The sequence below is a fragment of the Spea bombifrons genome, chromosome 2 (assembly GCF_027358695.1).
Source record: "Spea bombifrons isolate aSpeBom1 chromosome 2, aSpeBom1.2.pri, whole genome shotgun sequence".
In the NCBI taxonomy this organism is placed as follows: domain Eukaryota; kingdom Metazoa; phylum Chordata; class Amphibia; order Anura; family Pelobatidae; genus Spea; species Spea bombifrons.
In genome coordinates, this window is record NC_071088.1 from 39,962,187 (window position 1) to 39,986,668 (window position 24,482).

The window sequence follows — 24,482 nt, forward strand, 5'->3', positions numbered from 1 at the left end:
AAATCCCTCACGACCCACTTCTTTAAGGATGCTTACAACATAGCACATTAATGCCCTCCCATATTCCTTTAGCTCACCTTTCCTAGTCCCTCTCCTGCAATACGACTGTGGCTAGTCTATCCCTAACAACGGCACTTTTACCTATTGTGTAATACATCCTAACTCCCTCTAGATTGTAAGCTCATTTGAGCAGGGCCCTCCTCACCTGTTGTCTCTGTTAGTCAATGTGTTATGTTACATGCTACTTGTTATGTCCTGTCTACCCATTATACAGCGCTACGGAATTTGATGGCGCTACATAAAACAATAAATAATAATAATATATCAGAAGGGGTTTAGGCAGTGATTACATACATAAACACAGGGTTTAGGCAGTGATTACATACATAGGATAAGGTCACGTAAGGTTGTTTAGTAAGAGTTTGTTCCTTCGTTTCCCGGGTATGTAGCTGTAGTTCTACAGGAGCTGAGACTAGCTTAGCGCACCGACATTTTTTCTTTCCCTGATAACAATTGCCTAAGTTGGATGTAGCAGTGTAAAAGTATACCAGTCCGGGACTATATTAGGTCCTCATTGTATATTTTTAAAAGACATATTAATGTTAATATTGGGACAATTGGCATCTGCTTCATAAGGGTTTTTTGCCTTCCTCTGGATCAACACAGTAGGGACACAATATGTATATAGGTTGAACTCGATGGACTTTGGTCTTTTTTCAACCTTATGAACTATGTTACTATGTTACTATGTTAATGTCATTTGTCCCACCCAATGTCAGGGTATCCAAAGGAAAAACATTGTAAAACACTGCAGAATATGCTGGTGGTATACAAATCAATTAATAATAATAATCATCATATTGTGCCTCACTGGCCCAGTCCCTTAGGTCCACAACACCTCAGAGGAAAATAGATTGTAAGAGGTACTGAAACTCCAGAAAAACTGACAATACATGCAACTTAGTGCAGTTAGTAATTGATCCAGATGTGTGTATTCAGTTGGTTTCTGTTGCAAAGAGCTTTGTTGGTCCTGTGTATTTGTATAGGTAAATCAGTCTCCCCACATACTGAATATGCTTTATAGCACAGTTCACTCCTTGATGGAGAAACTTGCCAGTGTTAATCTATAATGTATAGCATAAATGTAGTATTTGTGTCAATAATTCACTAAACAAACCCCTTTAAGTTCCCATAAAAATACATCAAGCGCCATTGAAGTAAATGGTTGTAATTTTACAAGACAACAGTAGATGGTACCAAAGGGCCATCAAATTTAAAATCACCGTAAGCGAAGTATAAGTGAAATGAAATAAATTACAATAAGATTTTTTTAAAGTAAACCCTGATTGGATGGCTGTCTAAAACATGATATATGCTAGTGTGGGTGGGGGGCATTCCATTATTAAAGACTTTTCCATGTACACAAGAAAATGGGAAAAAGCAAATAATAATAATAATAATAATAATAGTGTCCATTCTCATTTATGAACTCCAAGTATATGGTATATCAGAGAATCTCAACACTGGCACTTGCTCTATAAAGAACAGCACATAAAGGGGTACTCCATTTAAAAATATTCTGTCTATTTTCTTTGTTAAAACGGTACCAGTTTTGCCATAATATAGTGTTTTTTAGACAGCTGCATATTAGCCATTTTCATGTGTTCTACCCCTTTTATCTTAGCCTAGTTTACTAGACAAAATCATACATTTACGGTGTACAGAAACACTTTTCTTGGAGTACTTCCGCATAAGACAAGAGCCTTGTCCCTCCAATCAAGGGAAACGGTGTGTGTGGAGGCTGCGCCCTTTTTTGGAAGTACCTGGGTAAGAGAGCTGATTCTGGGGAGGAACAGCCAAAATAAGAAGACAGAAGCAATGAGACAGAACAAGAAGAGGCGAGAGAAGAACTGGAGTTGCATAAAACGAGAAAGAGACACAAAAGCCAGGATCGTCTTTAAAGTGAGGCAAAAAGGGCAGCTGCCCTGGGCCCAGTTGTTCCTGTGGGATCCATAGCACCTGTCCCTTGAACCTGCAACAACCACTGTACTCTAAGGTGCCGGGGCAACCCCTGCAACCACTTATGCATGGGCCCAGCATTTACCTCTGTGTTGTTCGCACATCAAGAGCAACCTCTCTTGTACTTTCCAGGGAAAGCTGGAACGAGCAACACAGAGAAATCTGCACATGAGGTTAGGGAATGTGTGAGGGAGTAAATGAGTGAATGTGTGTGAATGAGTATGTATTTATTTATTAATATATACACATAAATGTATAAGTGTGTGGTTGCATGGATGTGATGTGTAAAGGGGGTGCAAAGATGACACAGGTAGACTGGGGCAAAGATGGCACAAGTATGCTGTTTGGGGGCACTTACATGTTGTTTGGAGACAAAGATGACAGAGACATGCTGTTTGGGGGAAACATCGCCATGTCCACCCAATGTGACTGCTGGACAGGTTCTGTGGATGCAATCTGGGTGCTGGGGAAAATCCTACATTTGTAATTTGGGTTCCAGAGCAAGTCCTATGCGTGCAATCTGGGTGCTAGGGCTGGTCTGCAATTTAAGGTTTCCATGCATTATTTATTTGACCCATACCTTCAATGTGGAATTTACATGTGAATATTCAGTTGATCGATACCTGCAAGACTGGGTTTGTATGTTATTCAGTCGCTTTGTACCTATAATGCTATGCTTCCATGTGTTATTTATTAATACCTGCTAATACAGGGATTGTATGTCTTATTCAATTGATCTATACCTGAAATACCTTGTTCCCATGTATTATTTGATCTATACCTGAAGTACATGAGGGAGGTAAAGATGTGTGGCATGGTTAAGGAGGGGAGAAAGGACTCTGCAGGGGATGACAGACAAGGGGGCACCACAGGGGAGGCCTGAACACCTAATGCCGGCCCTGATCACGACTCGCATATCTGTTTCGGGTCACTAGCCGGACCTGCACCATTCATTTGCTATGTGATCTGTCTAGTATTGTGCTCCTCCCCTCCCCTGAATGTGTGTGGTTAGTACATGTGGAGCCACACTAGGGTCAGTGTGGCAAATGCTTTTTTGTATGTGTTGTTTTTATTGGTGTTTGAAGTGCAGAGCGTGATTGCATGCCAGTGAGTGAGGAAGGCTTGCCCAGGGACCAATCAATATTATAGGCGGACGTGGCAAAGCAGTCGGTGTAGAAAGTAAGGAGATATTGACAGAATTTGAGAAAGAGTAAATAGTGTGAGACCAACGAAAGTAAAAAGAGTCATTTTGCTTTTCTCCCCAATAAGCTTGTCTTATATTAAGGCCTTTTCTTTTTTCTTTCATTAAGGTCCAAAGTTTGAGGAGCTTGTCTCATAATCAGGCCCCCCCAATAGTCGTGCATTGTGTGGGCCTGTCCCGATTTTGCCATTCTATCTTGGTGTCTTGCCGAACTCTGCTTCTGTCCCGCTTTTCTGGACAGAGGTGGACAGAGTTGGACAGAGTGATTTATACCACAATCATGCATCCTGATTTCATTCTTCATTGTCTGGGACAACGGAGAATGCATACTGCGCATGTGTATAGTTGTGTACATGTGCATTAGTGCGAGTGATTTGCTGGAGTTGAGGTATGGGGTAATTTGATAATCGACCAAATGCGGTTTTATGGAAGTAAATATGTAGAGACTAAAAATGTGGAGGCAGAAGTAATAAGTAGAGAGAAGAGAGCTTGAAAGATATTGTGAATGGATAGATCAGTGAGGCACTGCAGACAAGATGGAATGGGAGTATATGTATGAAGGGAATGTTACAGCAGAGCCTGAAGTAAGGTCTGGGAAACCTGGCCATTATACCCAGTGGGGAGATCAGCAAGACAAGTACCAGAGAGAGGGTTTTTCTTCTAATCCCAAAAAGGGGGTAGAAGATTAGTTATGTCCACATTCAGTAGCACCATACTTTAATATACGTGAAGCTTGCTTATGTGTTTTCTTAAGGATTTAAGAAACAAAAATGTGTATTGCAAATTTAGCACCTAATTGTGATCGATTCACTGTGATGACTTTGTATGTACCTATAAAGGAGCCAGCTCCAGACCATGTGACCCTGTCTGGTCACAGATTCTGGCCCTTCAACCTGAGAGATCCTGGGTATGCCTGTATTGTAGGTTCTCCTAACTTCTACCCTGGGAAAATCGGTACACTGGGAGCGGAGCTTAGAGGGCACAGGGTCACACAAAGTAGCAGCGCTAATGTGCATGCGCATACATTTGTGACCCAGACCCCAGAAAATGAAATCAGGAGCACAGGATTACGGTCCGAATCCTGTTGTTCCACCAGATCTACCTCTGTCCCATAACAGTGGCACAATCTGAACTATCCCCCACAAAACACTACCGTTGGGAAGCACGGGTCAGTAACACCCACGTTGCTGATATAGTTTGTGCTATGCCCTTGCAGGACAGGGCAAAACATAGTAAAATATCACTCCGAATGTACCCCAAAGTGCCTTAAACTACCATGTTAAATACACTGAATCACATCGGATGTGGCTGGAATCTAACAGTGGTCACAAGATTAAAATATGCAATCAGTGACGTCACGAAAAGCTCCGTGCTCTCCAGCACGAACCCAGCTCCACGGACTACAACCCTCCCTATCATAGACTACATTTCCCGTGAGGCTTGGGGTTACCAAGCATGCGTAGTTTTCTCCAATGATGTCCCAGTTACCGCAGAAAACTACATCTCCCAAGGTGCTCTGCGCTGAGGTCATGCGCAGTGGCTGCCATTGGGCCATTTAAAAGTCGTTGTTGGGGGAAATTGAAATGGCTGCGCAGCTGGGTACATTTTCTGAGGAAAGGGACAAAGCGAAAGGGGGGCGAAAGAAGAAACGGAGGGAGGGTTCTCCGTCGTCCGAGAAAAAGAGGAAAAAGAAAGGAAACGAGGACGGCGGAGGAGAGGATGATGAGAAGCAAGTCAAGAGGAGGAAGCTTGACAGTGACACCCATCATTGCTGTCACCATCATCATCACCATCACCACCACAGACATCACCACCACCATCAGCATGGGAAAGAAGAGCTGTTGCTCCGACCTCCTCCCCCCGGGCTTCCTCAGGCAACCCAACCTGTGCCCTCCATCACCCAGGCCCTATTTACTCTTTCTCAGCTGGAGAGACCTCGGGAGAAGATCAAGAGGAAACACAGGGTGAAAAAGGAGAATGCTGGTGGAGAAGGAGCGGAGAATCTGCTGAAACCTGTCAAAAAGGGTGAGACAAGGAGTTGAGACTACATGGGATGATGTTGGGCAAGAGCTGCCTTAATTGGGGGGCCCCATCGAATATCGGGGTGTATTTACAGAGGAGTAATACATGGCTGTAAGCACTCTGTAGTGATGTAACTGGTTATCAGGTCTCATACCAAATGCTGGGGGGTTTAGATTAAATGATTTGGTCATCGCTGTTGATTATCTGAATGATCCCATTGCACATTAGTGAATCGGTTGATTCAGGTAGACCCAGGAGGTTGTTTTTGGGGTGCAGTTTGGAAAATGGGTTTTATCACTATAGCAACCAAATGGAGATCCTACTGATTCTATTGGTTGCTTGGGTGACAAGCACCACAACTGGATGTTCTAAATGTTTTAGATTCTTCTAATGGTGAAACTAAAACTTGAGAATATGTCTTCAGGAAGAAGTCCTGCCAGGCAAGCTTATGAATATATTAAAAGTGATGGCATTTAGATTGATCAGGCTGTGGTGAAAGTGTATTTTGCTTGCTCGTGTTGTGTTTTTGTATTGGCCGGTGTTTATAATTTAAAAAGACAATGTCTTTTTCTAAACCATGGTAGATAAACATTTTCTTTCGTATGAAGGTTTAAATATATATATTTCGGTCCTTATGAATTAGGCAATTTTTGCACAAATAATGATTTTTATATTCAGCAGTTCTAGGAATGATGTTTCTAATGCTGCAGGTGGGATAAATATCCGGGATCGTGTAGTTGAGGGAGTGTAATGAGGGGTTTTCTTTTGAGGTATGGCAAGAGGTGCATTGCACTTAAAGGGGAAAATGCTGAAGAGTAAGAGTGGTTTCAAAAAGGCATGTTAATCATTTTATTTTTATCATTTAACAAAAAAAAGCAAAATAAATGAACAGAAGAAAACTTTAGATCAAATAAATGTTTGGTGTGACCACCCTTTGCATTAAAGGTGGCATCAATTCTTCTAGCATACAGTATAAGGAACTCGGGCAGGTAGGTTGTCACAGTTCTTCTGTGGGCATTAAGGTGGCCTCAGTTGCTTCTCTCTCTCTTCATGTAACAAACAGACTCAATGTTGAGATCAGGGCTCTTCAGAGGGTCATTTAATTCTAGGACTCCGTGTTCTTCATACCTGTAATGTCATATGAAATAGCAGGTGAAGACATGTAGCCTATGTATGGCGTGGGATTGCCCTTTATCATCACAGAGTCAAAATTGTTACACCAGTTCTGATCTTCGAGGTCTGATCGCTGCAACAGCATAAGGTCTGAAAGCAGGCAAATCAGGCTAGGTGGTTGACAAAGTAACTACCGTATTTGCTCGATTATAAGACAAGGTTTTTTCCAGAGCAAATGCTCTGAAAAATACCCCTCGTCTTATAATCAGGGTCGTCTTATAATCAGACCTCAAATAGGTCTGATTATGAGACTAAGATCCAGATCCCCCGCAGCGATGCAGAGGACCTGGATCCTCCTGTGTTAACCCCCTCCCCCCCACTTACCGGTGCTTCTGAGTCCCCAGTGCTTAGTCCGGGCTGCGTGTAGAGCTCTACGCGATACAATCGCGTAGAGCTCTACACGCTTCCCGGACTAAGCACTGGGGACCCAGATGCAGGGGACCTGGATCCTCCTGTGTTAACCCCCGACCCAACTTACCGGTGCATCTGAGTCCCCGGTGCTTAGTCCGGGCTGCGTGTAGAGCTCTACACGATACAATCGCGTAGAGCTCTACACGCTGCCCAGACTAAGCACTGGGGACTCAGAAGCACCGGTAAGCTGGAGGGGGGGGGCATAACACAGGAGGATGCAGGGGACCTGCATCCTCCTGTGTTATGCCCCCTCCAACTTACCGGTGCATCTGAGTCCCCGGTGCTTAGTCCGGGCTGCGTGTAGAGCTCTACGCGATATAATCGCGTAGAGCTCTACACGCTGCCCGGACTAAGCACTGGGGACTCAGAAGCACCGGTAAGCTGGAGGGGAGGGGGGCATAACACAGGAGGATGCAGGGAACCTGCATCCTCCTGTGTTATGCCCCCTCCAACTTACCAGTGCTTCTGAGTCCCCGGTGCTTAGTCCGGGCAGCGTGTAGAGCTCTACGCGATTCGCGTGGAGCTCTACATGCTGCCCGGACTAAGCACCGGGGGCTCAGATGCAGGGGACCTGGACCCTCCTGTGTTATGCGCCCCCCCCAACTCAGAAGCACCGGTAAGTTTGGAGGAGGGAGGGGGAGTGTTAAATGGGGGGTGTAAGGCATTTCTGGAGGCAGAGTGCTCTTTGAAATGCCTTTTAACCCCTTTAATGCCACTCTGCCTCCTGAAATGCCTTAAACCTCCCTATATGCCACTCTTACCCATAATATGCCTTTTAACCCTCTAAGTGCCAGATTGGGTTAAAAGGCATATCATGGGGCACAGTGGCATATAGGGTTAAAAGGCATATCATGGGGCACTGTGGCATTTAGAGGGTTAAAAGGCATATCATGGGGCACAGTGGCATATAGGGGGTATAAGGCACTTCTGGGGCAGATCTGCATAACTGGGGGGCAGGTTGGAAAATAGAAGGAAATAAAACCAAAATATTTTTCTCAAGCATACCTTTTATTAAAAAAGTGTTTAAATGAATTTACGTTTACTGGTAAAACTTTTTTCCTATAGGGTCGTCTTATATTCAGGCTTTTTCTTTTTTTCCTAAATTAATAAGATTTGGGGGGTCGTCTTATAATCGAGTATATAAATAACGTATATACGGTATATAACTTACGTATATAAGTAACAAATTGCGTAGCACTGTAAAAGTGGTACAGCTAACACACACAACAAATATACATTCATACAGACACATCCGGAGATGAGCACCCACCCTGTCCGTGACCTTGCCATCTGGCCTTATGGTACTTTTACACAAAGTTGCACTCGGGAATGGTGGGCTTTTGAGGGCCCTGCTCAAGAGCTTACAATCTAAGGCATATGTGTATGAAAAGCTTTTCTGCTGCAAAACTGGATAAACAACTGATTCGACAGACTGATTCAGACTTGTACTAAAAATTGATCTTGATGAATAAAGCCTTATGTACCCCTTGAGATTGTTTTTAAATACAGAAAATTATTTTCTGCATATAAACTAAATTGACTAAATCAAAGGACCTGCTGAGATTATATATATATATATATATATATATATATATATATATATATATATATATAAATGATATTACTTTTGTAGTGTGTCATAGCTTACTTGTTTTGCAGATGTTTAATTGCCTAGAAATACATGGTTAGCAGCTGTTGCTTCTTGGCTGATTATTATATCTTGACAGTTATACCATGACTCATTCTAAATGCTTATATAAAACATTCTATAAATGAACTTATGTCGAGACTATAAATGCCAAATGTTTTCACTTATGAAATCTATCCATAATATCTTGATCTGTTTTACTATTTTTTTTTCCCAAAGCTTTGCTAAACCAAAACGTATAGAATATACCCAAACTCCATGATGGACCAAAGTGGGAGGAGTCTCCTAAGAGTACCCATGCTTAAAAACCTACCTAGCTTTAAGCCTTCCCTGTCTCATTGGTAATCACTTGATTTTAGCCTAAGTAATGAGTAGCAATATATGCTTTTCCATTTGGAGAGGTGACTGAATTGACATAGCATCAGAGCCAGGATTACTTCTGAATACACATGTCCTGTGACTCGGGACTTATTATAACAGTTTATGGAGGTTGAAACATTGGGTTTTGTGTGTGTATATATAAGCATGATATTTCATTGGCTTGGCTATATTCACTTAAGTAGCCCTCTGAATGGACATACACCAATGGGGAGTACTTCCAAATGGGCAGGGGTTGATGGGGCTGAAGTACATATTGGGAGTGCTTCACTGAGTTTGGGCATGGATGCTCCTTTGAATGGCTTTACCGTATACGCTAGCATTCCTGGACACTCCACATATTCAAACGACAGGTATTTCTACTGAAGGTGTCATGAACTGGGCATGAACTTTAAAAAAAAAAAAAAAACTAAATATCTGGCTTTTTGAACTGGAGCACCCCTGTGCTTAACTGATAACAGGAAGTAAGAAAAACAAAAGGCATTTCCTTATACGCACATTATGTACATCAAACCAGGGGAAAGCGTTTTGCTTTTAACCCCTTCGTGACAATGGACCTTTTAACATTTCTGCGCTGCTCGTGTTTAGCTGTAATTTTCTTCTTTCCCGTTTACCGAACCCACACACATTATATATTGTTTTTTTCAGGACAAGAAGGGCTTTCTTTAGATGACATTGTTTTGATTGTATCATATTATTTACTATTAAAAAAAAGTATAAAATATGGTGAAACATTTAGAAAAAAATTTAGTTGAAAAATCTTTTACTCATCTATAAAAGGTAATAAAAAAAACCTGCTAAATAGATTCTACTATTTGTCCTGAGTTTAGAAATACCCAATGTTTTTATGTTTTTTTGCTTTTTTTCTACACATTATGGGGCAATAAGTACAGGTAGCGTTTTGCCATTTCAAAGCCATTTTTTCCAAATCTGGTAATTCTTCCCCCCCCATGTGCCATTTCGGGTATCTTTGAAGCCGGCCAGTGCAATTTACCCCATCAAGTCATATATTTTTGAAAACTAGACAGCCCAGGGTATTCCAAATGCTAGTATTTTAACCCTTTCCAAGCACTTATTCTACCATCAGCCTTTGTCAAACTTTATGGTAGTAATTTTTTTGCATTTGTTTTTTCACACACATTTTACTTCAGGTATGAATAAACAGGTTCTCGTATATGTCACTATCATAAATCACCCCAATATGTGTTTAGCAACATGTCCTGAGTACAGCGATACCTCACATGAATGATTTTGCCTGGCTGTTTGGGGGCAAAAGGGCCACATTTGGGGCATGCACATTTTTCAATGTTGAACTTTGGCATTTGGGGATCCACTGCCAATGCCCCATTTGGTACATCTTTGAGCCGGGCCATTTCAGTGTGCCCAACAAAACCATATATTTTTGAAAACTACACACCACAGTGTATTTTAAATGCTGGTATTTTAACTCTTTGCATGCACACATTTTACCACCAGCATTGTTTCAAAGTTTGCAGTAGTATTTTTGTGTGTGTATTTTTCCCACACACACCTACTTTATGTATGAATTTACAGCTCCTGGTATATGCCACTGTCACACGACACCCCAATATGTGTTCAGCAACATCTCCTGAGTACAGTGATACCCCACATTCATGGGTTTGTCATTTTTTTGGGGAAATAAAAGGCCACATTTGGTACGTGTGCATTTTTTTTAATTGGAAATTAGATTTGTGGCCATCCTTCCCCCCCCCCGTGTTAATTGGGACATTGTTGAATCCGGCCAATTCAATTTACCCCATCAAATCATACATTTTTTAAAAGTAGACACCCCATGGGCATTTAATATGCCAGTATTTTAACTCTTTCCATACGAGAATTGTTTTAAGCTAATATGCTAATTTTAGGACTTGCTCACAAAAATATATTTTTTATATATACCGTATTGGCTCGGATATAGGCCGCCCCCGTGTATAGGCCGCACCCTAAAAGTTTGGTGCTTTTTTAAAGAAAAAGTTTTTTACTTTAAAAAAGCACCAAAAAAAAAACATGCTGCCACTCTGTCCCCCCCCCGAGATATGCTGCCACTGTCCTCCTCCCCCCCCGAGATATGCTGCCACTGTCCTCCTCCCCCCCCGAGATATGCTGCCACTGTCCTCCTCCCCCCCCCGAGATATGCTGCCACTGTCCCCCCCCCCCCCGAGATATGCTGCCACTGTCCTCTTCCCCCCCCCCGAGATATGCTGCCACTGTCCTCCTCTGCCCCCCCGACTTACCGGAGCAGAATCCCGGGCGTCTTGCGGGGCCGCCGGGGGACATCTACGCAATACGCGTATACAACTTCCGGTGCCGGCACCGGAAGTTGTATACGCGTATTGCGTAGATGTCCCCCGGCGGCCCCGCAAGACGCCCGGGATTCTGCTCCGGTAAGTTGGGGGTTAACAGAGGTAAAACGCATCGTGCGGGCGGTCCGCACGATGCGCTTAGACAACCTCCCGTGCCGGCACCCCCCCACCCCGTGGGAAGTGCTGGCAGGGGAGGCTGTCTGAGCATATCGGGGAGTAGGATGCAGGTCCCCTGCACCGCTGCGGGGGATCTGTATCCTAACCCCGCTGCCTGCCCGGCGCCCGGGACTGCATGTCCCGGGCGTCGGGCGCTAGACCCCGAATATAGGCCGCAAAAAAACACCGAAAAAAGTGTGGCCTATATTCGAGCCAATACGGTGTATATATATATTTTTTTTTGTCTTTTTTTTTTACATTTTTTTTTCAACTTGAAGGTTCCCCTGATAGTGACATCAGTGGGAAATTATTTTTACATTTTACTGTTTTTTTACTATTTTTTTCTAATTATTATTAATTTTATTTTTAATTTATTTTTACTAATCACACTGTAATTAGAAAGCTGAGCTCCATTGACTTGCATGGTTGAATGCAGTACCTGTATTCAACCTGCAAGTGGAGCCAGAGTTCTCTAGAGGGTCTGGAGACCGTCTAGCGAACTTTTTAGTCTTTATTGTTTTTTTTACAGGGCGGCCGCCATCTTGCTTGATGGCGAAGATCACCTGCAGCGGCGGCTGTGACCGCTCTCCGGAGCGGTCACAGTCCATCCCAAGGTAAGTGTTTGGTGTCGCTGGATGCCTCCTGATCGAGGCATTCCAGCGACACCATTTAAGTTGATCGTTGATCGCCTCCTAAACGCTTTTAAAACGGGCGTCCGCCGCCATACAAAGTATGGCGGATGTTGACGCCCCGGGGAGGGGCCAGAGATGGCCCCTTTGTGCCGATCATGGCGTTGCTGAATGCCTCGAGGTCGAGGCATTACAGCAACGCCGTTTCGGTGCAGAAAGCGAAAATAGTTCGCTTTCTGCACCCGTTTAAAGACATGCCGGTCCTGGCACGTCAATTGTCATCAAGGGGTTAAAGTAAATTCTGTTTAAGGAATCCCTGGTAACCTTTTGTTTTAATAAAAACAAACCTCAAAAGCGGTGTAGGTTGAAATGATTGTACAGTTTCACCAAAAAGGTATTAAGCTACGATCACCACTATTTACTTAAATGTTGAATATATACTATATATTTTTAAAGAACACCATATGTTCATGCGCCCCTCGCTTGCCATATTGACTTTTTGAACACTTGTGAGGAGTGTTACTTGGGAGCAGCAGAACGTGTAGGGTATTTAATTTTTCTTTTTCAATTTACACAACTACACGTTAAGGTGGTTTCTTTGTCTCTATTTTCCCCCCAAAAATGCATCTAGCTCTATTATCTTTCACATGTGAAAAGTAAAGTACACCCTCTTTGAATTCTATGGTTTTATATAAGAGCACATAATCATCTGGTCCTTAACAGGTCTAAACATTAAAAACAACATATTATACCGTGTCATGATTTATTGAACACAAATAAAGCCAAAATGAAGAAACCATGTGTACACACTTGCTGCATCCATAGGAATTCAGATGCTAAGTAGCAGACAGGTACTGCTAAACAAATGTGCTTGATTCATTGGTCATCAGCAAGTGTGACCACCTGTATAAAAGACAAGGTTTTAGCAGTTTTCTGGCCTGAAACATTCACGATCTCAAGGAGGAAAGACATCGGCAATGATCTTAGAAAAGCAGTTGTTGCTGTGTATCAATCTGGGAAAGGTTAGAAGGTCATATCCAACCAGTTCGGTGTCAATCTTTCTTCAGTAAGAAAGATTATTCAAAGGTGGGAAACATTCAGGACAGTGGCCAGTCTTCCAAGGAGTGGACGTCCCAGCAAATTCACCCCAACATCAGACCATGCAATGCTCAGAGAAATTGCAAAAAAAACCCAAGAGTTACATCTCAGATTCTGCAAGCTTCAGCTAGCAGGTCATGACAGTACAATTAGACTGAATAAGTATGATTTGTTTGAAAGGCTTGCCAGGAGAAAGCCCATTCTTTCTAAAAAGAACATGGTAGTGTGGCTTAGGTTAGCAAAAGTTGCATCTGAACAAACCACAAGACTTCTGGAGCAATGTCCTTTAGGACAGACAAGGCCAAAGTGGTGATGTTTGGCGAAAACCAAACACAGCATATCGGCACAAACACTGCATACCAACTGTCAAGCACAGTGATGTTTTGGAGCCACAGGACCCAGCAGTCATTGAGTCCGGCCATGAACTCCTCTGTATACCAAACGATTCTAAAGTCAAATGTTAGGCCATCTTTCAGACGGCTAAAGCTTGGCCAAATTTGGGTCATGCAACAGGACAATGATCCCAAGCACACCAGCTCTCGACAACAGAATATCTGAAAGTCAAAGTACAGACCTCAACTCGATTGAAATGCTGGGGCGGTACCTTAACAGGGCTGTGCATAAACAAATGCCAGCAAACCTCAATGAACTGAAAGAATGTTGTAAAGAAGAGTGGGACAAAATTCCTCCACAAAGATGTGAGAAACTGAAAGTCATATAGAGATTATTACTTTGTTATTGCAGCTAAAGGTGGTTCTACAAGCAATTCAATCATAAGTATGTGCATACTGCAATTATTTAGTACTTCTGTATAAACTAAGCATGGCAGTAAAAATTAGACTTGTGCACGGCAAGCAAAATTGCTTTGGATAAACTTTTTGTTCGTTCGGTTCCGGGCAACAAACTTCATTCCCCATCCCTTCGCCTTAAATGAAATTTGGGGGCAATTATCTTTTTTTAAAAAAATATATATATTCAGAACAACAATTTGGGGAGCGTTACCAAAAGAGGTGGTCCCTGACAGCTTCCGGAATCAACTTTTATTATAGAATTATTTAAAAGGTTCGAGTCTAGAGAGTAAGGACAGTGAAAGAGGTGCAGGGGAGAGCTTTGTTCTTGCCAAAAGTATCAAGGGCCACTGCGGGTCATGTTCCCGTGGGTCTAATGCAGCTGCTCTGCATGGGTGCAAGGGATTGGGAATCTGACATGTGTCTGGCACTACTGCTGCCGCTGTTGGGAATTTCTATCTCCAACTCCTGCATCTCTCTGCTTCACATGCACACTATGGACTAGCATGTCTCCAACGTTTGACATTATTTTTATGAGCCAACTTGCCCTTAACCTTGGGTCACAAGGGTGGCCAGCATGTACTGTGGGTGTCCCTGGTGGCTTGCATGCGACCTATTAGCCTACTGATCAACTTTCCACTTCCATCCTTTTTTTTTCGCATGGAAAGACCTTATTTTGTTCCAGCAAGTCATACATGTGTTCAAGTTAGGTAAGGGCATGACCCAGCTCAAAGTGGCAGTGCTCTGCCTCTGGTCCTCAGTCACATCCCTAAATCACATAGAGTGAAGAGCCCACTACTGCTCTAGGATCCGCTCCATTATGTCCAGGGTGGAGTTCCAGCAGGTAACTACATCTTGATGTAAACAGTGGTGGCTTAGGCTTGCCTTCTCCTGCTCCTCCCTCAGCTGCTTGTTTGCCTTCATGCTGCAGTGAAAGTACCTGGCAATCATATGGCACTTTTCAGTCGCTTTCAAAAACCTATACTGCCCTCCAGTTGAAATAGCTGCCCTTACCACCAAGTGTAATATATGCTGCACAACTTAAACCTGCAAAGTTTCCATGCTACCCCAATCACATTTCTATTCCTGCACCTGCCTGTGGTCCAATCCACTGTGCCAGCATCTTCCAGAATGTGAGCTGATGTGTGCTGCTCATCCATAACCTCTGCAAGGCTCTATAACCCCTCTGCTTCAGTTCCTTCCCTCCTTTTACCCCGTGCGCCTCTGCCTACACCTGATACAGTGGTCCTGTCATGGTTCTCCAAATATTTGGGCAGCCGCCAGTGAGCTGTCAGTGAAAGAAAGACATGTCGTGCACTATAAAATCAAATACAACATGAGATAGTGCACTTTAAAAAAAAAAAAAAAGAAGAAAAAAAAAAAAAAAGGGCAACTGTCTTCATCAACCAAACGCCACTCAGAAACAAATGAAAAAAAGTCTGCTGCAGTCCCTGTAATACACTACAGCTTCCCCAGTCCACCCTGCGATGGTACATTTTCCTCATTAAAAATAAACAATTAAGTTGCAGTATGGTAGCTAGGCAGAGGCCGAGATTAATGCTTATTGCTCACCTTGCGACGAATGGATGAATCATGCAATCAACAATCCTCAATTTATTCAGAGATCATCCTTATCGTACAAACGCATGAAATAGGCTTTTTTTTTATTTATTAAAAATAAAGTTTGCGCGAAAACGAATGCAAAACTCATGCATAGTAAAATGTGTGACGTAGTATACCTTTCAGGGGAAAATGCAACATGCAAACTGGTGGTGTATGCGTATATGTTTGTCAAGAACAATAAACAATTTAAGGTAAACATTGTCTGCTAGACAGCATATATTCTCTGCTGCTCTTTCGGTTGAATGGGAGATTTTTGTTTTCTTTCATAACTTTTGTTTTTTGCAATGTTAATACTGCTCTTTGATGTTGCAAACAAAACCAACATGAATGCGTTTTTGTAAAAACATGATCAGATCTCTGGGCGCATAGTATGTGCTCTGTGCCATCATGTGCTCCCCCACCTTTTACTTAAACATTATAATGCTATATATTACACAATGCTATATATTACTTTCAATGGCTTATTTTTATAGAGTAAGCAGCAGGTTATACAGGGTGTTATTCCACATTCAAGCTACATTGTACAGATATGTATGCATATGTACAGCTACATTTATGCAGAATTTGACTAATTTAGTTCTTTGTCAAATTCACAGAGATTACAGATGAGAACGGTCAATCCCAGTGTGCGATCAAGAATGAAGGTCATGAATTTCTCCTCAAGAAGATCAAAAAGAAGAAGAAAAAGAAACATAGGGATGACCTGAGAGGTCGGCGGCTGAAAATGTATAACAAGGAAGTACAGACTCTCTGTGCTGGGCTGACTCGAATCAACCAGGATACCCTGGACCAGGAGGATGCTGTAGTTGAGGAGAACAAGGAGTCCTGCAGATACTTGCTGGATGAGCAACTCTGCCGCTCTGATTTGGGTACTGAAGAATACAGAGTTCCACAGGAAGTTCAGATGCCCTTTGCGTCTCATCAAGAGCACTGTATTCGAACCAGCACCTTGAAAACCGAGTCTAAGTTCAGCCGTTTGATGCATGAGGAAAACCAGTCAAATGGAGGAGCGCCGGTTTTGCATGCTTACATGGACGAACTCTCTTTTTTGTCTCCCATGGAGATGGAGAGGTTTGCTGAGGAATTCCTGGAGAAGACATTTCGAGAAAATGACAAGAGTGCAGCTTATTATGCACTGGCCGTAGTTCACGGAGCTGCTGCTTACTTGCCAGATTTTTTGGACTACTTTGCTTTTAATTTCCCTAACACCCCAGTGAAGATGGAGATCTTGGGCAAGAAAGACATAGAGACAACCACCATCTCCAACTTCCATATGCAGGTACTAAGCGTAGTTTTTTTTTTTTTTTTTTAACGCATTTGTGAATGCATTTGTGAAATTTGTGAAATCCTATCATTCATTCACCCAAGTAAGGCAGTCAAGATTGCTTCTCAGGTGTATATGAAAACATGTTAACCAGTTTACCCAAGTCATTCGTCCTTTTATTGTCAATAATAAACCTAGCAGTCCACCATGTTTTTTCAAAGAAACCTGCGACAGAATGGCTCTGAGTTTGTTTTTTACACAAGACATACATTTTATACTGCGACATGGAACACAAACATCAATAGCTTGACCAAGTATATACAGGCAGAACATGAATGAAGTCAATTTATGTTAAATAGGGTACACCTTAGGCATTGAAACATTCATACATTTGTAAGCACCGTGTCACAGCACCAACAATAATCTATAAATCAATGTAAAGCTTACTACAAAGAAGCAGCAGTAGTCATCACAACAGTAGGAAAAGTAAACAGTCCTTGAGTCAACTGGTCGCCTGCATGAGGCCAATGCTCTGTGGTATCAGGGAGTCAGGAATCTCTTCCATAATAATGAGTTCTTATGAGCCTTTAGATCACTCTAGGTGACCACAAGTCCAGTTTCACTCCCTCCAGTTGGTGTTACTTCACAAACTTGATAACCTCCAGGTAAAAATGCGTACTTAAATCGGACAGCTCCATACCTTTATAAATTAAGACTTCTCAAAAAAAGAACGGGAGAAAGTAGATGTGGCGTTCCTTGCAGAGCCATGAGCACTGTCTGTGTCTTATGCACACAGTTGTAGATATTCCCCTTGCCATGCCTCACCATTTACATAGAGGGAAGGATATGTGAGAAGGAGCTCAACAGGGTGAAATGGGCTGTTTAAGTAGAAATGAGAGATGAGTTTTCTTTAGTTTATTATAAAAAAAAAAAAAAATCTCTTGGCTTCATAACTCAACACCGATTAAGACGTTCTGTGTTTGTTTCAGGTAAGCAGGACATACTGCTGTGGCACATATAGAGCAGGTCCAATGCGGCAGATCAGCTTAGTGGGAGCCGTTGATGAAGAGGTTGGAGACTTTTTCCCTGAGTTTCTGGATATGTTGGAGGAATCCCCTTTTCTAAAGGCACGTTTTCATGTTGTGTGTGTGTGTGTGTGTGTGTGTGTGTGTGTGCCCATGAAGATATTTAATTAAAATCAGCCCTTTCCAGCTACAATAGTCATTTACAACATTAGCAATGTGTACATTAGATTTCTGATCCACTTAATGTTGTTTTAACGCACAGCATTTTTTTTCCTTTCAAATGCGAGTGTAAACAGTAGTGTAAACTTGTGCTTCTTATGACATCTGTCTGTTGTGCAAGAATACAACTATTGCAGCTGCGCATTTTTTTTTTTGGTTTTGGTTTTTTTTTTTTTTTTTTTTTTTTAAACATTTTACCTATTTTTGGCTTACATTATTTCTGCTGTGGACAAGTCACATTGCATTGTGTATAAAATTTGCAAATCTCACTGTTCCCATGCATAAGGCCATTCAGATGGTGTGTGTGTGTGTGTGAGAGAAGGCAAATTTTACGACAAAGGGGGCCTTTGTTTATACATCACCCCATATATATATATATATATATATATATCTATCAGAAAAAATATTTGGTGATTCAAAGCTAAAGGTATTTTAACAAGTGACTTTTGTACTTACAGATGACATTACCTTGGGGGACCATGTCTACTCTGAAACTTGAGTGCAGGTCACAAAGTGATGATGGCCCAATCATGTGGGTGAGACCAGGGGAACAAATGATTCCAACTGCAGACATGCCAAAATCCCCATTCAAACGTAGACGGTAAGCCGGGTTTCTGTCTAGGGAAGGTTCTTTTTCCTCTAAATTATTATGTGAACAATTATGTGCTGCAACTATGGTGTGGTTTTGTTTTGTTTTACAGATTTAGTAATTTATGTATAGAAATAGCAATCCAAAACAATTTTCTCTTTTATATACACACCTATAAATGTCAATTAAATAAACACTCCCCCCCCCTTTCCTTAAGGTCGATGAATGAAATAAAAAATCTCCAGTACCTACCTCGTACAAGTGAACCCCGTGAAGTTCTCTTTGAGGACAGGACGAGAGCCCACGCTGATCACGTTGGACAAGGTTTTGACTGGGAAAGCACAGCTGCTGTAGGAGTTCTGAAAGCGGTGCAGTTTGGAGAATGGTAGGTACACTTTGGGGGGCTATTGAGTTATTCAGATCAGATGTATATTGTATGTTTCTGGCTATGACATCACCCAGGCATACCCTGTGCATTATATGCAACTTTGCCAAAATTTCCCATGATCCATTCCGTGTTTTTTTTACTCTTTTAAGTTAAAACACTCCCAGAACACATACCTGGATTATTTTAGGAGGCTGCACATGAGCCTTTCGATTATCAAATATCTCAAGGTGAGGTGCTTGGCACTAATGTGTATATTGGTAACATAATAGTTCTGTAAGGTCATATTTCCTACAAGTTTATATATAGCGACTTTTGGAATACTATCCTACATTTCAGTGACCCGTCTTTCGTTGTCTTCCAGGAGTGATCAACCTCGCATAACCAAAGATGTGATATGCTTTCATGCAGAGGACTTTTCACATGTGGTGCAGAGGTTACAACTTGATCTCCATGAGCCACCAGTTTCTCAGGTACCATCAAATGTTGCAGAACTTTTTGTTGTAATGCATTTCAGTGTAGACTTAAATCGCTTTCCTCTGTTTTCTCAGTAAAACTGATGTGCCACAGAAATGTGGTTCAAAAACTGTTAACTCTAGATTGTGCTGTATTCTGACTCCAGTGTCATGTCTTAGATGTGTTTCCCGTGGCCAGTTGCTTAAAAGTTACACTTCATTTGTTTGTGTAAAGTAAAAAGCCATCATTTTAGAAGAGAAAAAAATCTGCGCTCCATACTATGTTAATTGGTAGCATTTCCACCCCTGAGAATGTTGAGTGATAAAGCCATTTGCCAACATACTTGACACTTTGGAGCTTGGTCCTTGTAGCCAAGTCAGACTTAGTGGGCTCATTTGTACCTTATGTAAATCTAAACTATCTCTCATGTAATCATCTTCAATATGATCTTTATTTTTAACCGTATTCTTAATGGAAGTCATAAGAACGCACCTTTTTAAATAGAAAATGTGTTTTCCGTATACATTTGACTAGTTGGATCTCTGATTCATGAAATCGTTTTAACTCCTGGCGTTTTCAATTCGTTTATAGTGTGTTCAGTGGGTGGATGAAGCAAAACTCAACCAAATGAGAAGGGAAGGCATCCGCTACGCACGCATCCAGCTGTGCGACAATGATATCTATTTCATCCCACGTAATGTCATTCATCAGTTCAAGACTGTATCTGCTGTATGCAGCCTAGCTTGGCACATACGGCTGAAGCAATACAGCTCCAATAAAGAGTACCAACAGCCTTCTGACAACAACTGTGGCATCCCACCCCATGAAAATTGCCCTGAACCCACAAGTGTGAAACAAGAGCCAGAGCAACCTCCACTTCCACCAACACAAGGACCTTTTGTAATTCCACTCATTCCACCACAGAAGCTGGAAAGCTACCCGCAGCAGACACAAGCTAACCTGTACCATTCACCCAACTGACTTTACTATTAAAATATTCTAAAGATTGCTTTTTATATTTTGGTTTGTGTCTTCAATCTTTTTTTTTTTTTGTTTTATGTGAGCTTCTAGTTTTTACAGCAGACATTTTCCTTTTTCGTGTGCAATTCCCCAAAGTAACTTTGTTTCGTAAGGGGGTTATTGCTTCCTTGGACGTGTAAGTAGCTGTGGTGATTTGAGTAGCATAGGGGGTAACGCGTTGCATTTATGATATAGTGTGGTAGTTACATCACATTTATGTGTTAGATGACACACAGAAGACTGGGGCATTAAATATTAGGAATGCAGTGACGTGGCATGTAACGGACGATGGCAGATGGCTGCACAAACTAAAAGTACAAGTTCTTTTAAACAATAATAAAAGCTACTTTGAAATATTGCTTACAAGATTTTCTACAGTAGATGAAGCACTTAAGTAGATGAGGCACAAAAATACATTCATTGTTGTTTTGCAGTGTGTGTGGGGGGGTTAGTTGCTATTTGAATCTGTATGTTCTTGTTTAGTATGTTTGTTTTTTAATTTAAAGAACTTTTTTTATTTTTTATTTTATTTAAGGATATTCCATACAATTTGGGTATATACGGTATGTGGATACACAAATGCTCCTGAATCCTATACGATTTATATTGGTGATACCCAATAGAGGTCATTATTTTTATATGTAATTTAAACAGAATATTTCCTCACTGCTTATTGGGCCTTCTTCTGTAACATTGGCATCTCACACCAGTGTTCACCTTATACCCATAGCTGTCCATTTAAATAGTCTAAGGTAAATATATATCAAAATATTTTGTGTTTTTTCAACCAGTCATGTTCCTTTTTATTTCTTTTAAATTGGCATTAGTTCGGTCCTCTCATGTTGATTTTAAGTGTAAACCTGAGGCAGGTCTCTTGTAAGTGAGGCACTTTGTTTATACACTTCAGATATCAGTAGCAGTAGAAGAAATATTAATATGATTGTATACAAGACAAAGCCAAATAGATTTTAAGCCTACGGTTCTTAAATAATTGAGTTCATTTTTAGAATTTAATAGATTGTAAATGTTGTGTATTTTTTACAATTTTTGTCTTGTGTACCATGTAATACAACTAGCTTGGATTCCGCTTGTAACTTTTATTTCAACAAAGCCACTATATTTTATTTGGAACTCTTCACTCAAGGGTAGATGATGGCCTGGAATCGGTTACCAAAGCTAACCTCTGAGAATTGTGCGTTTATTATCACAAAGACTCCAATTAAAACAAAAACAAAAAATACCTGCTTACATTGCTGGGGGTTTTTTGTTTTGTTTTTTTGCGCCACAAAACCTGATCCTGCATTACATGATATACAAACCTATATATATATTGTGTTAAGTAGCAACCTAGGGCAGGGATATTTCAATTAATGCCTCGAGGGCTGCATACAAACCTCCTGTACTAAACAAAATACATTTAAACTTGTTTATGGAGTAGCGCCCACTATATCTGCTTTAGTACCATGTGCTTACAACTTTGTGTAAACAAACCAAGGAGTAAAAGAAAACTCAGGTAGTGGCCACTTGGACATGAGCGTAAATATATTTTTTTATAAAATCCAATTACTGCAATTTTTTGGTGATCTTACAGGGCTGAAAGTTAATTAGTATAGAAAGGATTGCTTGAATTCGGGAGGTTGGAAGAGATCTTGTTTTGACAATTTGCCAAGGCATAACACAGGTTTATGTTTTCTGAATAGCACAAGATGGGGGATTTTCATAGTGGTTAGTACCAGAGTTACTAAATAAAAGGAAGCTGTATAACCAGAACGTAGTTATGTAAAAAAAAACACCCTCTAATTTGCTAAATCTCAATTGGCTAATAGAGGCGTTGTGGTTTCAACAATTGCGTCACTATTCATTTGAACTGGCAATGCATAATGTATAGTTAAATCAGCGAGATTTGTCTTATCACACATTGACCATGTGTGATAAGTCTAGAATCTCACTGATTTAACTATACATTATATAGGGTCAGCCAAGCTCTTCCTCTTTTTTTCGATTCTGAATAGGTATAGCTCTTCATAATGTTATAGTGGAGTAAAGGATTTGAAACTACAGTGACGGCTATACTCCGTAAGACATTCTTAACAGCAATTTAATGTGGCAATGTTAAGCAATCAAGTGCATCTTTTTCGATCATGTTCAGAACTTTGTTCCGAAAGTAGTCTTTGTAAATATTGCACACAAATAAAGAACCAAGAAACCACGTGAATATAAATAACAATAAATAAAAAATAAAATAAAAATACTTCCCAAAATGCGAGCAGCTACCAAACAACACTCTTCCTCAAAGTGTATACAGAAGCAAACACAGCCTGCTTAGTCCAGTCCTTTTGTGAGTGGAACTTACATATCCAATAATACACACTTCTTTGACAATATTACACTATTGTATTTGTTTTTGTTTTCTTCCCTTATGTGTATGCGCGCCATCATTCCTGGTTTGTTTTTATAAATATTGCCAATTATAATCTGTCTACTTTTCTTTGATTTGCAAATAGTTTGATTGGCAAATAATTATAACTATTATCGATAACTAGTTATCGTTAATCATTATAATTTACTATTATGTAAATCATTTGAAAAAAGAAGAAATAAAATGTTTTTTTCCAGAAAGACTGTATATATTGTGTTAGAAGGTTTGGAATCTGTTAAAATGGCCTATACATGACTGAAAGCAATAAATACATTTTGAAGGTTCACCCTACAGATGGAGCGTGTTTATTACACATGTGCACAGCAAACAAAATAGCATTTTTTGCTGTTTGTTTTCGGGCAAGTGATCTCGTTTACCAGCCATTTTTTTCCAGATGAAATTCAGAGGTTTCATTTGGATCGATGTTTGTCGGGCATTCCCAAAAGGGCTAGGTCCATGACACCTTCTAGACTCTCCTTTCACTAAACAAAAAAAAAAAAAAAAAAGTGTGGCAGCAGCAGCAGCAGTAGTAGTAGCAGGGCACTGGGCCTTGGCAGGCAGGCACTGCCACATTATAGGCACATGCAGCCCTAGGAGCAGGACTGAATTTCCCAAATATTATATATTATAATGCCTAGTTTTGTCACCAATATTTATTTATAAAAAAAAAAAAGAATAGACCATATGATTATAATATAATAATGATGAAGATAATACAAAATTGACGTGTCAGCAGATTACGGGTTTAGCTAGTAGCATAAATGGGCTCAGGCACAGGGGAAAAATGTCTGCTGCGGTCCCTATAATACATTACAGTAGTCACTACAGCTTCTCTAATCCACCTCACAGCAGTACATTATCTGCACTAAAACAAACGATTAAGTCACTTGCCGTATTGGTTATGAGTAATGAGCATTAATCTTAGCCACTGCTAAGTTGTCGCTGTCTGACACTCCAACTCCCATCAGTCTGTAACTGCTGCTATTGACAAGTTAAAATGGTGTCAACACACTTATATATCTAATGCTCGTCCCTCCCCCTTGTAAATGCCAATTGGCCAGAGTGACAAAAAAGTATAAATAAATACATTTGAAAAAAAACTCACACAGGTTGCTGGACCCACCAGTCACAGCCATAACCATTAATGAGACCAACTCTCATTTTTCTGGCTACTACTACCTATCAGTCATTGATATGCGCCATCCTACTCACAGTCCCTCCCACTTTACCTCATGGACGAGCGCTAAAATGGCTTTTAAAGGCGGCAACACCTGGCAACGTATCTAAAGAATCCAAACTAATTTCCGTCACTTTTACAGTTCATTTTCGTTAGTTTTGTCAGAGATCGCCCTTGTTTTCGTTGATTCATACAAATGCACAAAAAGGGCAATTCTCGTTAAAAACAAACTTCGTCTGAAAACGAATGCACAAGTCTAGTGTTTATGTCCATTCTAGGCTAAGTAACGGATTAATGTTTGCCAAAGAAAATATAAACTCTGTGTGAACATGCGCAAATATTATGCAACGCCCGTATGTATCAATGATTTGAATGCAGCCCAGCAGAGTACATTTCCTGATTTTATTCTGTTAAGTGGTCCTCAACCAATCATGTATTACAAAGGCAAGCCCAGCCAT

The 24,482-nt window shown here is 40.9% G+C and overlaps 1 protein-coding gene across 1 annotated transcript; it reads left to right on the plus strand.

The window, feature by feature from the left end:
* Positions 1-4,749: 4,749 nt before the first annotated feature.
* Positions 4,750-20,424, plus strand: RSBN1 (round spermatid basic protein 1). The gene is made up of 7 exons (XM_053457616.1): positions 4,750-5,245; positions 16,067-16,749; positions 17,724-17,861; positions 18,437-18,579; positions 18,785-18,952; positions 19,317-19,425; positions 20,000-20,424. The coding sequence occupies exons 1-7, from the start codon at positions 4,804-4,806 to the stop codon at positions 20,387-20,389; spliced, it is 2,073 nt and encodes a 690-aa protein (XP_053313591.1). The 5' UTR covers positions 4,750-4,803; the 3' UTR covers positions 20,390-20,424.
* The last annotated feature ends 4,058 nt before the right edge of the window (positions 20,425-24,482 follow it).